This window comes from Chiroxiphia lanceolata, chromosome 1 (genome assembly GCF_009829145.1).
Source record: "Chiroxiphia lanceolata isolate bChiLan1 chromosome 1, bChiLan1.pri, whole genome shotgun sequence".
NCBI lineage: Eukaryota > Metazoa > Chordata > Aves > Passeriformes > Pipridae > Chiroxiphia > Chiroxiphia lanceolata.
Window position 1 is genome coordinate 128,394,804 of NC_045637.1, and position 16,684 is coordinate 128,411,487.

The following is a 16,684-nucleotide window of genomic DNA, read 5'->3' on the forward strand; positions in this document are numbered from 1 at the left end:
TATAGACTCTAAAGTAATTTTTACTGAATGTACATCTGCCCTTTTCTTAATCAACTTAACCTCCCATTTCTCATCTCATAAATCCTCTTCACTTTTCACTGATGTTGTCAAACTACCTTTAAAATAAATCAGCACCTGTGTAAAAAATAGGGAAATTGGGGGAAAACAGTGACAGAAATTATGGAGAACAGTGGTAAGGAAATTGGTAAGAGAGAGGGAAGAGCAGTGGTATAACAGCAATGAACAAACTTTATCTCATTTTTAGACATGAACCTTAGTGAAATCACTATCAAAATTAAAGTTGGGAAATTGCATGTTATTGTATTATATGTAAAAACATACAATAGAGCTGCTTGTTAGCACTGCACCTCTTCTAAACTTACCTTTGCACCGTACTTCGAATAATTCATTTCAGTTAGTGTTACTGGCCGCAGCTTGTCAATATCTCCAAATGCCACTCCTGGAACGTAGAGGGCACAAACAATATGGACCCACCTAAAACAGCAGATAAAATCAGGTTACTGTTATCAACATTTTGATTCTGTAGTATACTCACCATTTGCAGATTTCAAAAGAACAAAAAACGATGCAGATGCTAGAAGAAACATGTTTGAAGGAAAGTACATTAGAAGCAGGGACGGAGTGCCTATCTGGAATTCAGCAGCTCAGACACTGAGCCACAGAGCAAGGCCTTTCAAAGCCACTGGGATTGCTCTGCCCGTCTGGATCAAGGGCTGGGCTACCATCACCTTTCTGTTCTGCTGGCTTTCACATGGGGCTCCACACACTTTTCATGCAACATGAAAGGTATATGAAGATTTTGATATTACTTATAAAGCTAAGGCAGACAGACACTTTCATGATGGGGCAGGGCGTAAGAAGGGGAAGAACAAAATTACACAGGTAGTCACAGCAACTCTGAGCTCCGGGCATACAGCTATGAAGTACTTAAAACACAGCATCAGCTAGACTTTGCACTGTTAGTTACATCTGTTACTATCATCAAAACTAACTAGTTTTAAGCAATGTGGATAAGACCTACATTCAGTAATAAACACATCTGGGTGGTATTACAGAAAGGCCTATCTGAAACTCAGGTGAACAGACTGTCACTTAGTTGGACTCTTCTTCACGGGCCGTAAACAAACTGCAGAGTAGTAAATATAAATCTTCAGCCCGGAAGGGCAGAAAATGAGACAGCATGAATCTGGACCTCAGTGTCTAGTAATTAAATACCACACAATGGTAAAGGCTTCAGCCCGAAGTCTGCCTTTGACAGACATCTTTCTAATCTCCTGAAACTCTCAGCTACCAAAACTGAGCCTTGAAGCAGAAGACAAATCTTCTTCTTCTTCTTCATGTAATGAACACCTTTTTGATGATCCAACTCTCATTGTCACAAACCATCAGTTAGGGACACTCAAAATCTGTCCTGCACAGATAGTATGCATGACTCAAATTAACTAAGATAAACTACTTCAAAAAATCTTTCAATTTTATCAAAATTCTGCAACTATTTGTTACTCCTTGATAAAACATCAGGTGGGAGCAAACTGTGATAGACAAAAGGTCAAGACTGCTATTTTTTGTTATCTTAAAATATTCAAGAAAATGGCCTTACCATTGCAGAGATATGTAGCTATCACCTTGAACCTATGAGCTCCTCAATGCTCATGTCAATCATGACATGGGAATCATGACATAGGGACTTCAGACGTAACCAAGCTGAAATAGCCTGTGTTTGACTCTTAGCAAGTATGTTAATTCAGCACTTTATGATCTTACCAGTCATTAATGTTTAACAGCAAATATGTCACTAGTGAAGACTAAAACTCCTTTCTGTTCTATTCTAATCAAATAATAAAATCTACTCCCTCTATTCAAGAAGACTCATGATGATATGAGAAACACTTCTTCCCTTGGCCCTTTCACCAGGGTTTCAGTATAGACCTGTTACCACCTACTCAAATCCATATCTATGCTGCTGTGCTCTTTTTTTTCCAATCTTCTACCACTGTTTAGCCTATCTCTTCTCCTTCCTCTGTCCTTTGTATGTCAATCTAAAAATTCAATTCAAATCTAAAAAATTCAATTAGACCAGAGCAGTAACATCCAGAGTTCAGGTGCACTTAAAACAGCACGTTTATTAATCTATTATTAACTAGCTGTCTACAAATGAGAGAAATACTGAAGCTGATGATTATACTATTCAGGAGCTACATGTAGCCCTCATTTCCCATGTTTCCCAAAGCAGCACGCTTCTCATCAATGGTCCTTAGACCTACGATGCTGGAATTTATCACATTCAGATTTATTAAGTTTCGCACTAGTTATTTATGAATCATATATCCAAACAAAATCAAAAAAAGCAAAATATGAAAAGTTCAGTAGCAAGCCCAAAAATACATATATATTCCAGTCTTTACAAAAGAAAACAATGATCTTGCAATGTACAAGGTTGGTGGACCAACTTAAAAGCCACGAAGTCGCATCACTCTGTAAGAAATTTCTCAGTAAACCTAAAATAAGCCACAACATTGACTGATCCATAGTATCATATCTGACAAGACTCTTTTCACCTGTGTATTTGAAAACAAGTTTTTACCCTACAGTTAAATTACTCAGGTTTGAGACGCTAAGTGGTAAATTCCCTTTAAAACACAAAAACTTAAACCAATGAGAATAATGTATATCCCAAATACACATTTACATGCAAGAACTGCATTGTTTTGTCTGAACGGATTTTTGTCTGCACAAAATGATTTGGTCACAGCACTTTAACAACTGGAAGATGCAAAGAAAATTTAAAGTTTAAAGATGAGTTACAACTTTGTCTGTAAATAACGAAGTACAAATATGACAGTCTGCTAGCTGCCAGAGAACAAGCTGAGATACTCAAGTGTTCTGCCAAACTTCTTGCTGCTCAGAAAAGGAGTACAGCTCATTACAGGTTTTATTACAGTATAAACACTCCAGCATGCCAGCACAACCCCATAACTTAATACAATGCTATATGCAAAAAATAAGATTCTTCTTATTAGTATATGGAAAATACATTTCCTGTCTGACTCCTCACTTTTCCAATGGAGGCACAAGATATTCCAGTGGGGGAGCAATGGAGCACTTCTGCCCTTCCACACTGTATCAGGAAGTGGCAATAGCATAGCCTAAATCACTACTATACCTTAAAGAAATGTTCTTCTATAAGAAAAAGCCTATGTATGTGCTTAAATGTGTACTTTGGTAAATATTAGACATTTACTAAAAAAAACGCCTCATTTAAATGAGCATATTTTAATTGTTTGCAAAAGGGGAGAAAAAATTTTTTTTAAAAGCAAAATACCACATGCAGAATGAGACCTGTAACCTTGAGCTAAAGAGACTGCTTGTTTGTGAATAAAAAAAAAAATCTGAATTCAGTAGGGCTTCCTTTCTATACTCTTCCTTCAATTTAAAATGTGTAATATAGAACAAATCTTTATAAGCTGAAGTTACATATCTCCACAATTACTATTCTTAACAAAAATCCAAGGTTCTGGTTGGAGATTTTTGATAGTAAGTTTTAATACAGACTCCTAAATGTACCCTCCAAAGTTCAATATGAAGATACACATCTTCTACAAGCAGCTGCTTTCTCAATTTAATTTGCACAGTCTTTTCATGCTTCACTGGTGTATTGAATGCTGCTGCACTCTGCAGGAGTTTATCTATGATAAACCCAACAGCTGGCTGCTTGCTTCATACTGACCTTCTCAAAATGTTTTACTACATGTCACCCAAGTATTGCAGTATTACAGATTTAAACTGCCATTTCAGTGTGATTGGCACACAAGTGCCTCATTTTTTTAACCACCTATATGTGAACTCAGACCTGAATCTTTATTAAAAAACATACACGAGTCAGTCAAGTTCACAGCTGAAGAAGTTTCAGCTGCTTTTAATACCAGTTCTAAATATTTTCCTGCTCATTTATTTAGCTGCACATGTTTTAGAAGCTTGTAATTAAGACAAATTGGGTAATCAAAGAAGAATAATCTTCCTTGTTACTCTACCATCCATTTAGCTTGGAGCAATGATGACAGATGTTGATTAGGGAAGAAGAAAAACTCCATACCGAAACAAGGACAGAATTTATATTTTTGGATAATAGCATTTTGAGAAGTAAAATTTCATAAATTCATATTTATACTTGTGATACTGTGAGGTTAATGTGAAAAGGCTTCTGCTGAGAAATTAAGCACCTCATTATTCTAATGATTCACCTTTCATGTAGGAAGAGAGAAGTTATTCCAACTTGATTATGAAGAGAAACTGAATAGGTTTGGTTTTCGTAATTTCCAGCACTGATGCATATGAAGAATTTATTTTAAAAAGGTTGTAAGGGGATGAAGAGCAATGGTGAGTTAAAGGAATCTTGATTCAGTAGTCTCTTCCTGTGAATATTGCAAGAAAAGCACTGAACTGGGTTGCAGTTTACTGAGTACAATGAAAACATCATGGATACTGCCCCAAGACACTACCCTTCATCTACAGTGTCCCCCTATCCTTGAGAATTCAAATTTGTAAATAAATAATAGAGAGCATAGGAATTTTCACATATTAGTAATGTGAATTAGTAATTACTAATTGGCATTTGTTTTTTTCTCGTACATAGGCTCTATTCATCTGATAGCAGTATCACATTATCTAGCAGATAAAGACACAATAACAATAAAAAATTATGTGATAACGTCCACAATCACCAAGGCAGGCAGGTGCTTCTGCATAGACAACCAATGTCAAAAAGAAAATACTTTCATGTTAATCAAAAGAAGAAATTTAAGCAATTTTTAAAATGCTGACTCTAGATTCTACTAGGGTTATATAGGAAATCACACATATAGTGCTTCGATTGCTTTCAGAACACAGGAATAAAAAGGTTAAAATAAAATTTGCCAGGTGATATCAAGTCTCACATTTCCTGTTCCACAACTGACTTTTAGTCTTTAAAAACATTTCCTTTTTGCTTTTAAAACTATTACTATTAACAACTGGGAAAAGCATAATTTGCTTAATTGTGTAAAAGCTTTATAAGGGAGATGCACAGACACTCTTGAACCTAATACAGACCAGAAAACAAGGATTTGAACTCCGTAAGTATTAAACAAGAAGCACTACTGCATCTATGGGATCAAAATTATTCACTATAAATCCTGACTCACTTCTGTAACATTTGTTTTTAAAAGCTTATGACAAGCTCAGTATCTGAAAGCTTTGTTTATTACCACACATCTGCAATCAACCATAAAACGTACGGGAAAAGAACTTACTTGTCACGGTCTGTAAAGAAAAAAAAAGAAGCAAACAAAACCATGCAGCAAAAAACAGTAACATTACTCATAAATCAGACATCATCTATAATCTAGTGCTCTCCTTTATTAGAGAGAATTAGTTACCATTAATATTTGCTCCTTAATTTATGTGACAGGATTGGAATATGTGACAGGAATGGAAGACACCACATGAGAATTAATCTGCTTATTCTCACATTAGACCTGAATTCCATCCTAAAACGCCCACCTCTCATTGGAAATTATCATAAACAAAGCATATTCTCAAAAATCAATAATATAATTTTTATAATTCAAAACAATCATAATATACTGGGTCTGTCTGAATATCTTAAGCATAATTTCAATATAATTTTTTTATGCTACTTTTTATAATTGCCTGGCATTACAGATCCAGTCCTTTGCTCTCCTAAAAAAAAAGCATGTAATTCTCCCACTTATATCACACTTGAAAGTCAATAGACTTGAGTAGAGTCTGTACAAGGTTTAAGTTATGGAACTGTCTCCTATAGGAACTGTCTCCTACAGGAACAAACACAATCTTTTAAATGTAAGATGACATCAAATTCAAAACATCACCTATTCAGTCTTACCTGCCTGCATCAGTCTCCTTGAAGATCCCATCCTGGTTGGGACACAATTCACAACTAGGTGTGACACCACATTTGCATGCATCACAAAACCAAGGCTCTGTGGAATTTTCTGAAGCTGAACTCATGATAGAGTCACTCTCTCCATCAACACCGTAGCAACCTACATACAGGATAGATGGAAGAGCAATATAAGAAAAGACAATTGTACAAGTGGATACTTGCTAGTTATGACTTCAGGAGGATGCACACACATATAGATTCAGGGGAATGATATTCAGAAAAATACTGAGATACCCAAGAAAACTTAAAATATTTTTGAAAATATTATCGTTAGTGCCAAATTTACATTTTAAAGAGACTTTAATTCTAAGAAGTAATCTATTTTATGTGACTGTCTTAGATTACAAATGAAAAACAAGAAGAAAAAGACTGTTCTACTTTATTCTTCTAGCAACACTTGGTGTTCTTCCAGACTTTCTATTAAGAAGCAAAAAAACAAGACTTAAAGCAACCAACAAAGACTGAGAAAAACTCAATGCATTTTTTTCAAATAAAGAAATATATTTCAAGTTAAATGCAACAAGCTCTTCTCTCTGAAAATTACCATTTTTTGGAGAGAAGGGGAGAGTGCTTAGTTTGCTTTTTTCTCTAGAGGTTCATTATGTCAGTAGAATCCAGTCAACAAATATGCACTCCACTTTTCCACCTTGCATTCAGCATTCAAATCAAAGACAAGAGAACACACACATGAAATAAAAGCCACTATTTGACTACTTTTAGTTGTAGGACTGAGCTTAAAAACGCTTCCTGTAACTTCAAAACCGACATATACTTTGTGGAGCACAGACTGACAATTCTGAGACATCACACTGGTGATTGATAAAGAATGGATTTTTTTTTTAAAGCACTGTCATTTGTACCTGGTTTTAAAATATGCCTAGATTCAATCATTCAGTTTCTCCATTCCTCTTCTGTATTCTTTATGATTGTTAAGGTGCTTATGCATGCTTAATTACCAAAAATTTAGGGAAACAGTATTTTTAAAGTGATTTAGAAGCTTGTTATTTAAATTTTGCACAAGACTAAGAGCTACTGCAAATGACAAAATGGAAAATCTTAAAGCTAATCACCAGAAAACTATATTTCTGCATATCCCACACTTTGAACATTTAGCTGCTATTCAATAAAAGAAAAAATATTTTACTGTCAACACTTAAAACACAGTAGTGACTTTACTAAAAGATTAAATTCAGCTATTTGTCAAATATAGTGATCAAATCAACATTTGTACTTTCAGAGCAGTTAAATTATTGAATTCTGCAATTAAATATCAACATGATTTGTTACTGTGCTTCATTACCCGCTGGCTGTAACAAAATAGCCAACAGCGCTCTAGTTCCCCTTCCAACAGAAACAGAAACCTGAGTGAATGAAACTACATAAGCAACACTATAGGAATCATTTAAGAAATATAGTCTTTCACTAAGAATGAGGCTCATCAATAAGAATTAAATAAGAAGATAGAATGTTTCTTTTCATTATAAAAAGTATTCCAGAATGAAAGGACAAGTAATGTGCAGAAGAGCATTCACAGACAAATTTCTTTAGAGATATACAAGATTGTACAGCTCACACATGAGGTAATTCCATCTTCTATTTTATAATGTGATATCACTTTAAGCAGCTTTCCAGAAAGTAATTTTTTAAGTTCTAATAACACAATCTTGATTACATGCCAGTAAATCTCCTTTTCAGCAATAACACTCATGTACAAACACACAGTCCATTGACATCATAGAGCTGATGAATCATTAACCTTTTCAGAATTCAGACTTCCGAACACTACTCAAAATTTCTTTATATTACAGAACAAGTAATACTGTCCTTGATCCACATGGCAAAATAAAATCAGTTTCTTTCAAACACTGATGCTTCTTCAGCGACCAAACGTAATTAGATTTGCTTTTCTAACCTAAGTGCCATCAGTCTGCTAAAATCAGAATGATGACTTCCCCAAACTGTCTTCATTCTGAAATAGCTGCCTTATTATACTTATCAGTCATCTACACCTGATTATTTTTTATCCTTTTTCCTAGAAAATTATACAAATGTAATGCAATTATTTCCATCCTTATCATACGTGTTGACATTAAACGTGATTTCTATATAATTCAAATCTAGATCCTTTTCTACAGTACGAAGTAAAAAAAAAGAAATTGTCCATAATTTTAACTCAATCTTTTTGTCCCAATTTGTATATAAAACTTAGTGACAGCTTTAAAGAGTTTAAGATCTCTGACAGGCAAGGAGGCATTTACTCCTTCCTTAATTGCAAAAGCTAAACACAATACTGTTACAACCAATAAAAGGGGTGGTCCTTAGCTGGAGAAAACAGACTAGATTACCCTTAATCATTGCTGATAAATACATGTCTGGAGTTTACTTTCTAGGAGGAGTTCGGACTAATGTATATAAACAATGAAACAAAACTCAGTTTTGTGAACAATACTTTCAAATAGGTAATTAGGTAGTGCTCCCTAAATACTTTCTATTCAAGTCTTGGGACCCAACAGCTGAAGCCTAAATTTGGTCTAATAATACTCACTACAATGAACAGTTAAGTTTCAAAATTTATTAGAAACCACTTGTTAAGCATATGCAAGTATTTTAACTCGGAATTTTTCTTATGTTTGTTAAAAAGAGTCATTTGCTACTTTTGCGTTGTTAAGTGATAACAGAAAACAAAGGAGAGATCAAATTTCATCAATGTAATTTGATGACATCAATGACATCTAGAACAATCATAGTATTGCTTAAGATTTAGATGCCAAGTGTGTACAGGAGCACATGTAATATTTGTTTTTCAGATGTACAAGGAACTAAACCCCACTTCATATCACTTCAATTGAGATAGGAAGGCAAAAGCAGTTTCAGAACAAAACCTTATTGTAGAAATATATCCATTTTGTTAAAAGTTTGAATTTCATTCCAAGTATATTTGAAACAATAAAAAGTTAAGATCATTACAGCATTCACCTGGGATGTGGAAGACTCTGAAGTCTCTGCCCAGTCAAAAACAGAGCAAGCACATTAATCTATTCTCCCACAATCAGTGCTGTCATCACATGTGCTAGTTATTCCAGAATAACTAACTCAGTCTCTTCTGCAAGTGGCATCACTTCTATATATAAACGTTATAGTATTTATTGTACTACATGTCTACTAATTCTGCAGCCTAACTGCAGCAGGTCAAAATTGTTCCAACATACCAGGAAACAAAAAAAACTTCAATATCTTATAGTTTTTCAAGAAATCTATTTTCTGAGTATTAACTAGCAACCATAATGAAAACCCACTCAATATTCTGACTTTATTTCTTCTCTTGTAATCACAAATTGCAATAGAAAATGCCAGCAAAAAAAGTAGTTTGGTCAGATTAACACCACATTTTTAAATAATATAATGCTATGAACACCTTGTCAAAATCTAGAATTGTAGATAAACAGATTATCAAATACATTCAAGCAAGAAGATGAAATTAATTAACGCTAATGAAAAAGATGAACTCTGCGCTTCTGGCAATTTCAAGTACCTTTATAATAACCATGCTAAAGGATTAATATTTCCCTTATTTCCCCTTTAAAAATGAGGAAAAAAGGTGTTTTCTACTGCACGGTTTTAACTGACTTTTTATGTGTTAAATGAGACCTGCAGTACAAAAGGCACATGATATAAAATCTAAATGCATTTTTCTCCAAATCTGTCAAAAAAGTTACAATATGGAGATGAAGAGTTCTGAGGTTTTAAAAACAGCTGTATTTTCATATTCTTACCACAGGAATATTCTTTCATCTATAACAGACAAATACCTCTATAAATATATCATTTTAGGATCCTTAAAAATGCTGAATACAACAAAGGTTCAACTTACTATCTGCCTTCTTTTGCTATGCTGAAAAAATTATTTTGGTCCAATTACCAAAAACTTTAAAAAGCATTATTTTTATGACTCTTCAAAATGCACAGAGATGTAGATACAAAGCTGTTGCTTGGTAAATCATTACATTCTAGTATTAAACAGCTGTGCTGATGATCAAAAAGAAGTTGTTCAGTCCCACTGAACTATCAGGAATTGCTGGTGCTGGAACACAAGGCAACCTAAGGGCTCACTACAAGCAAAAGCATCAGGAAGTAATCTTTAGGGTCTTTCTAAAAGCATCACGATTGTACAGACAGTGTGACTCCTTAAAGCTTGAAAGGACAACAGAAGAAAGGATACACAACTTGTAAAGGCCATGTTTAGTTTGCATTATTATCACTGCGCCTCTGACCTATTTGGCATTAATTCAACCTCCCACCTCTTTGATGGGAAAATATGCTGAAGAAAATAAAAAAACTTGTAACCACTTTGCTTAAAATGCTTCCTGCCTTTCCCTAGTGTTCACAGAAATTCTGAAGTCTGGATCTACAGAATACCCCTAAGAGTTCCTTTTCAACTAAACTTCATTAAATCCTCATGTTCGTATACTCTTAGATTACTGTATCATAACTCTATGTCTGACACCTCCTTGAACACCTTTCACCCTAAATGGTAAGACCGGTTTAGTATGAATTTATACACATGAAACTCAAGAAGTTACAATTCTCACACCATTTACTGTTCTGTTAATGGCATCTATATACTATGATTACAGCCAAGCTGTCTATTGAATGTATGTCACTATATACAGAAAACAATATTTTTTATTCCCTGATTTTAAAGTCCTTGTACTCTGTCAATAGCTTATTTTTTTTTATGTGACTGTCAATAAAATGAAATGAAATTGCAAACACTTCAAAATGCTACCATTAAAACTATCCTTCTGAAATTTATATGACTGAGAGAAACAAGAAGAGAGACCCAGTTGTTGTCTTGGCTGCAGCTCTTCCTCCATTTCTCTGCGAGGGTAATCTTTGCCAAACAGGGTATCTGCATACACTAACTAAATCTACAGATACTCTGAAACACGATCTTATTGTAAAAATCATGAAAACATGAAATTTATGGTAAACCATACAAAAATCTGTGAGATCAGAGTATTCAAAACATTTCATTCCATCCTTAACTGGACCAACACTTTAAAATAAATACACTAATAATTCCATGCATCATAAATTCAGAACAGTATTTTTCTTTAGTAAATAGAGAGTACTAAAGTACATGATTTTGAAAAGTGAATTTTTATATTGAACAGCAGACCACAGTAAGGGGCAAAATTAAAATGCAAAATGTTTTACTGCACTGTAAAGCATGTAGTGGTGACTACACTATTGCTTTTAGCAAGAAAAATTTTATTCCCTGACATACACATCAAAGTAAAGTAAGAAACAAAGACAGAGGATGGAAAAGAAACAGTTGAAATAATGTAGAACTTCTCTCATTTAATTCACAGCAACCAACCCAAGGGCAACAGCTGGCAAGTGTACTACCTACAGTTATGGCACATGCTATGACGCGTGCCAGACATTTTCTTCAGACACGCTGCAATCAATATGTCAAAAAACCTGACAACACAGTTGGGGGTGTCCTGCTATTACAAGATCTCACCACAAACCCATTTATCCAAAATGACAGATTAGTGCCTAAAGAAGACTTTTATAAAAAGAAATGACAATTATCTTCACACATAAGTAAAAACTCTGAAGAACAGCTGTATAAATTCCGTAAAAAAGACTTTTTTTTCTCTTTTTTGGCAGGGCGGGGACAGGACAGGGATAGACTGATATGTGAAATGAGAATTAATTTTTAATTGACACACTTATGAATTAATTACAGGCTGTTCAGACATAACAGAGAGTGGGAATTAAATTAGCATTACATGTATGCTACTGATCAGTTTTAAAGGCAGTTACATTTTGAACTATTTATTTGCTCCACAAAGAATAGATTTTTGGACACGTGTCTGCAGACAAAAGGCAGCTTTTGGACAAGTGATGCAGGCCATATAGGTAATATGAACATTCCACAGCAAATAGTTTCTTTGGAAAGGAAACTGAATTTCTCACAATCACAAAATTGCTCCCAGATGAATTATCACCCCTCTTCTTCCATCAAGACCTTATGTAATACTCCATTAATGGAAGCAAGCAATCCAACAGAATACAAGTCATGACTGAACAGGCAGCCGCTGCACCACGTACTCAAAAGGAAAAGGTGCTGGTACCAAACTCACAAGTGCAGAGGTAATTGAGCAGTATGCACAGCAATAAGCTGTCTTGTACTAGAAGAGCTAAAACTTAGCAGAGTAAGAGTGAATGGAGATCTAGACCCTGCCTGACTTTTAAAATGGAAGGCAGCATTAGCTTACCCCTCCTTGAAGGAGGGTAACAGATTCTTGTCAACAACTATGCTGGCATGCAGCCACTTTGAGACTGCAAGTGGAACGTTCATCTTTACGTGAAGGGGCCACACTTTGACCAACAGCTAAAAATAGAGCAAGAGCACCTCTGTGAAGGGAGGGAGCCCTAGTGTCCTAAATAAGTTGGTTCGACTCAGGGGCAGCATTTTCATGGCTAGTAAATAACTTCATATTAAAACAGAGGCAGTTGTCATAGAAAAACCTTTCCCAGTCACCTGAAAGGTTCTGTGGTGGACAGAAATTTCCACTTCAGCAGAGCACAAAGGCACCACTCAAGGGTGTAAGAGCCCTCCCTGTGAAGCAGAACAGTTTCTGTTAATAGTCAACAAGGAAGGAGAAAAAAAAGTCTTCAGGGAAAGAACAATCAAATCGCCAATATCCTCATTACCTGAGTCCCTCGGTGGGACATCAGTAAGGTGTGAAAGGACTGCATTTCCTTCCAAATAATTACCTATCGTGCTATAGAAAAGTAAAGAAAACATACTCATTTACAATACTACTTGAAATTGCATACAAAAACTATGAAGAAAACCCCTGTGGTATTCTAGCAGCTTTGTTTGAGCATTTCAGGACACCTGGCATCTTAGGTTTCATTCTAGGGAAAAGACAACTGCTAAGAATCAAAATCAGTTTGCAAGAAATGGGTGTATTACTCTTCCCAACTGCTGGTAAACATCACTGCATTGATTTCTACCCAATTCATAAATTGGAGCCTCTTCTTTCAATGGTGTGCTAGAAAGAGCATTTTATAAAAAACATAAAAGCTGAAATATTAGAACAAATTTCAGGACACAGCATGATGTCTGCATTCACCCCAACCTATCTACTAAAGCAAATCTGCAAAAATAAAAATAAATTCTTGAATTTCAATGTGTTTACAAAACAGACTCACTTATCATTGAAACATATTTTTTAAACTACAAAGCAGCTGCATGTTAAGAGTACAAAGGACTTCTTATAATACAGTCTACACCCATGATCTGGGCACACAGTTACAAGGTACAGATTAAAGCCAATGATATTAACAGTAAACCCTCCCTCTATTAACTTAAATAATTCTCAAGGTTGCAAGCAATCTTTATATGATTAGACAGTAATTATCTCTTTAACTAATTTTTAATTTATTTGTGGAAATCACCCGAGCTGAATGTTTAGGCCAACAGGAGCAAAAAGCAACTGCTGCATCGCATTTTGGTTTTGACTGCAACTTCTTAATAACTGGCTGCGTCTTCATATATTACTCATGCATTTAGAAGTAATAGAGTGAGTCAATGACCTCTGGGGGTACTGTAGAAATCTCCAAGTTATTGAACATAGATACATATATAGATGTAGATATAGATGATCACTATATCAAACTAAAGCTTCAAATGTCCCATATTTTTTATAACATTTTTACTTGCTGCAATTACTTAAACAAATTAGTGAAAAAAGCTCTGATTTAAAATAGCACCTGCTCTTACTTATCATTACAAAATATCAAAGTATAGAAACAATACATCAAAATAAATGTTTATTTCAACTTGAAACTATATTAATATATTTACAAATTGATATACATATCTAGCAATGAAAAATACACATTTAACATCAAGTAAAACTTCAAATTGTTCGGTTTCAAATTGTTGCTGGGGAAATTTACATTTTTTTCACAGCCATCAATTACTTTCACCTACAGATACTGCTTATTTTTCTCTAAGACTTCACCTATTCAAACAGAACATCAAAACTGCTTTAAGTATGCTTTTAAGTATTTATTATTAAAATCAATTGCGAAGAGCTAAACAATCAACCATAAGTGTGAAAAATTAACCAACATCTATAGTCAATTAGCTGGTACAGACTGTAGAACTTATCAGAACAAACTAGCAAACTAAATCTTCTCAATTAATCTAATTTATTTTACTGCAATAACAACAAAAGAAACCTACATATTGTACTCTTTGTATACCTGGGACTATAGGGAATCTTTGCTTGTAACACAGTAAAATGAAGAATAGCAGCAATTACTTTTAAAGACATTTTGAACGACTGAAATTCAAGTGACTTCTGACCTATGGAACTATTTTCCTGTACATGAAAGCCAGCTATAATCTTACTTCTTCTAAGGACACAGGTTTAGTAAACTAAACAAAATGAGAAAGTGATCTTTTGGGGATTCTAGTGTATTCCTCTTGAATAGTAGGCATTTATAACTATCAGCAAAAGACAGTTACAGGTTTTTTTCCTTGTGAGCTATTATTAGACTATGCCGGGGGGGGGGGGGGGAGGTAGTAACTATTGAGATTCTATAAAACTAACTTTTAGTCACTTACTGCATCTCAAATCAAATATATTCCGCACATTACTTTCCAAAAAGCATCATGGACACAGAGGAAGGAATTCTGCAAGCATATCAAGAAACCTAAATTTAGGAGCCTAACACTTGTGGTAGGCAATAAGATCTGATTAATGCCCTCAAAAGGCACCTGGAGTGTGAGTCAGCTCATCATAAATTAGGTCAACTAAACTGCTCTCTAAGCTCCACTGACAGCAAGGATTAGCTCTTCAAAAGTCCACAACAGGTTTAGGGGTTAAGAGTACACATGGACACTTAATATAAGGCACCCGAACCTGAGGAAGAAATTCCATCCTCAGTTTTCAAACTGATGTCAAGCAAAGAACCGAACTACATCCCAGGCCATAAAGTATACTATTTTGAAACAATTTTCAGTCGAGTATGAGAAAACCGAAGAGGAATAAGGGAGTAATAAAACCACTTCCTAGCTGGAAAGGCATGCTAAACAGCTCAAAAAAATTCTAAATTAAGGGGGTCACATAAATGAAAGCCTACCTTCTTTTAATTTCAAGAATTGAAGTAGCCTACCTCATTTTCTTGGGAAACCTTAGAAAACAAAAGTGAAGTTCTAAAATGGTACAGGATATCAGGAAAAAAGCCCAAATTTATTAATGGAGAAAAAAACAGGTTTTGTTTTTTAACAAAATAGGTGTGCCTCTCTGTGTCAGTATCTACCCTATCTTCCAACCTCAAGAGAAAGAGCAACAAGACACAATACAGCCTCATCTTCCATGCAAGGCTGTTAAAATTCCATATATTCACCTAAATTATTCCTGAAGTGTTTCATTAAAACCAGATCTCCTACATTCATTACACACATACAGTCTAGATTTTGAAGGAATTAGCGAAACAATTACTTGAATATGTTCTAACTTCAAAATTGTTTGAAATTGTCAGTGAAAATTATGAGAAAGTTCAAGACTAGCTGTTTTCACTAGTAGTGAAATGCCACGGACAATTCCTTTCCTCTTCCCCATCTCTCTGTCTTTTTGGTACAGTAAAAATACAGATGAAATAACCTTTCCTTTTAAAAAGCCTCCTATTCTTATGATCTTATATCCCAGTTATGCAATCAATTTCATATACTCAAATAGCTAAGATGAAAATACATTAACAGAATATCCTAAAGCCCTGAAAATACAATGTACAGTATAGCTCCAACATCTGCACACTGATTCACTGTATCACTATTTGCAGACCATGTTCTGTCCCATAGGGGTTTATATTTGCTTTGCTGAAGTAGAAGATGGGTGTTACACCACTAAAAATGATCAATGTAGTGTTACAAAAAATTACCTCCCCAGAGTTGAAAAGTTTCATTTATTTTGAAGAAACCAAGTACAAATTTTATTAAAGGCAAAGCATATGCTTTCCTCCTGCAATGAGAATGAAGGGTTGTATTACCTTCATGCACTGTTATTCCACAGTTGTCACACTGGATTATTTCATCAGCATCTTCACTGTTATCTCCAAGACAAACGCAACAAATCAAAATATGGTCCATTTTCTGGGAACTCCAATTTTGAGACTTCTCAAGGATCAATGAGTCCTAATATTGAAAAATGAAGACACATATGGATTATACCAGGAACTTCAATTTTATTTAAAGCAAAGAGAAGATCCGTTATTTGCCCAGTTTTTGAACAAGAATCAAAAAAAGATGGAAAATTATTTTCACAAGGCTATAAGTTTCTCTGTTGTCAAAACATTCAAACACTTCACCCACGAATACAAGAACTGGGATGGATGTCAATAAACCTATAAAGTTATAGATCTGCTAAGATTCAAAGGCCAGAGAAGAGTTACTTCCTCAGACAGAAACATGTATGCAAACCGTTTATGTTCTACAACAAGGAATACCTAAGAAACCATTTAAAAGCAAAATTAAAAAAAAAATGGCCACAGGTGACCTTCAAATGTTCCAATATTCAGAAAAGTTGCTTCATTTTGTTAAAATTTTAAATACAAGCCTGCCAAGTTTTCACTTACATATAATATAACAAATTATCAACTCAGTATGATTTT

At 34.6% G+C, this 16,684-nt stretch overlaps 1 protein-coding gene across 4 annotated transcripts in view; it reads right to left on the reverse strand.

Moving 5' to 3' along the window:
• The window catches only part of PHF14 (PHD finger protein 14), a 160,898-nt gene that overhangs the window by 126,913 nt on the left and 17,301 nt on the right, over window positions 1-16,684 (reverse strand). For all 4 annotated transcript variants that reach the window (XM_032689433.1, XM_032689419.1, XM_032689424.1 and 1 more), the window contains exons 4-6: window positions 16,064-16,208; window positions 5,924-6,083; window positions 384-495 (exon numbers count right to left, since the gene is read on the reverse strand). In XM_032689433.1, the coding sequence (XP_032545324.1) occupies window positions 384-495; window positions 5,924-6,083; window positions 16,064-16,208 (417 nt within the window). The remainder of the gene's footprint in view (window positions 1-383; window positions 496-5,923; window positions 6,084-16,063; window positions 16,209-16,684) is intronic.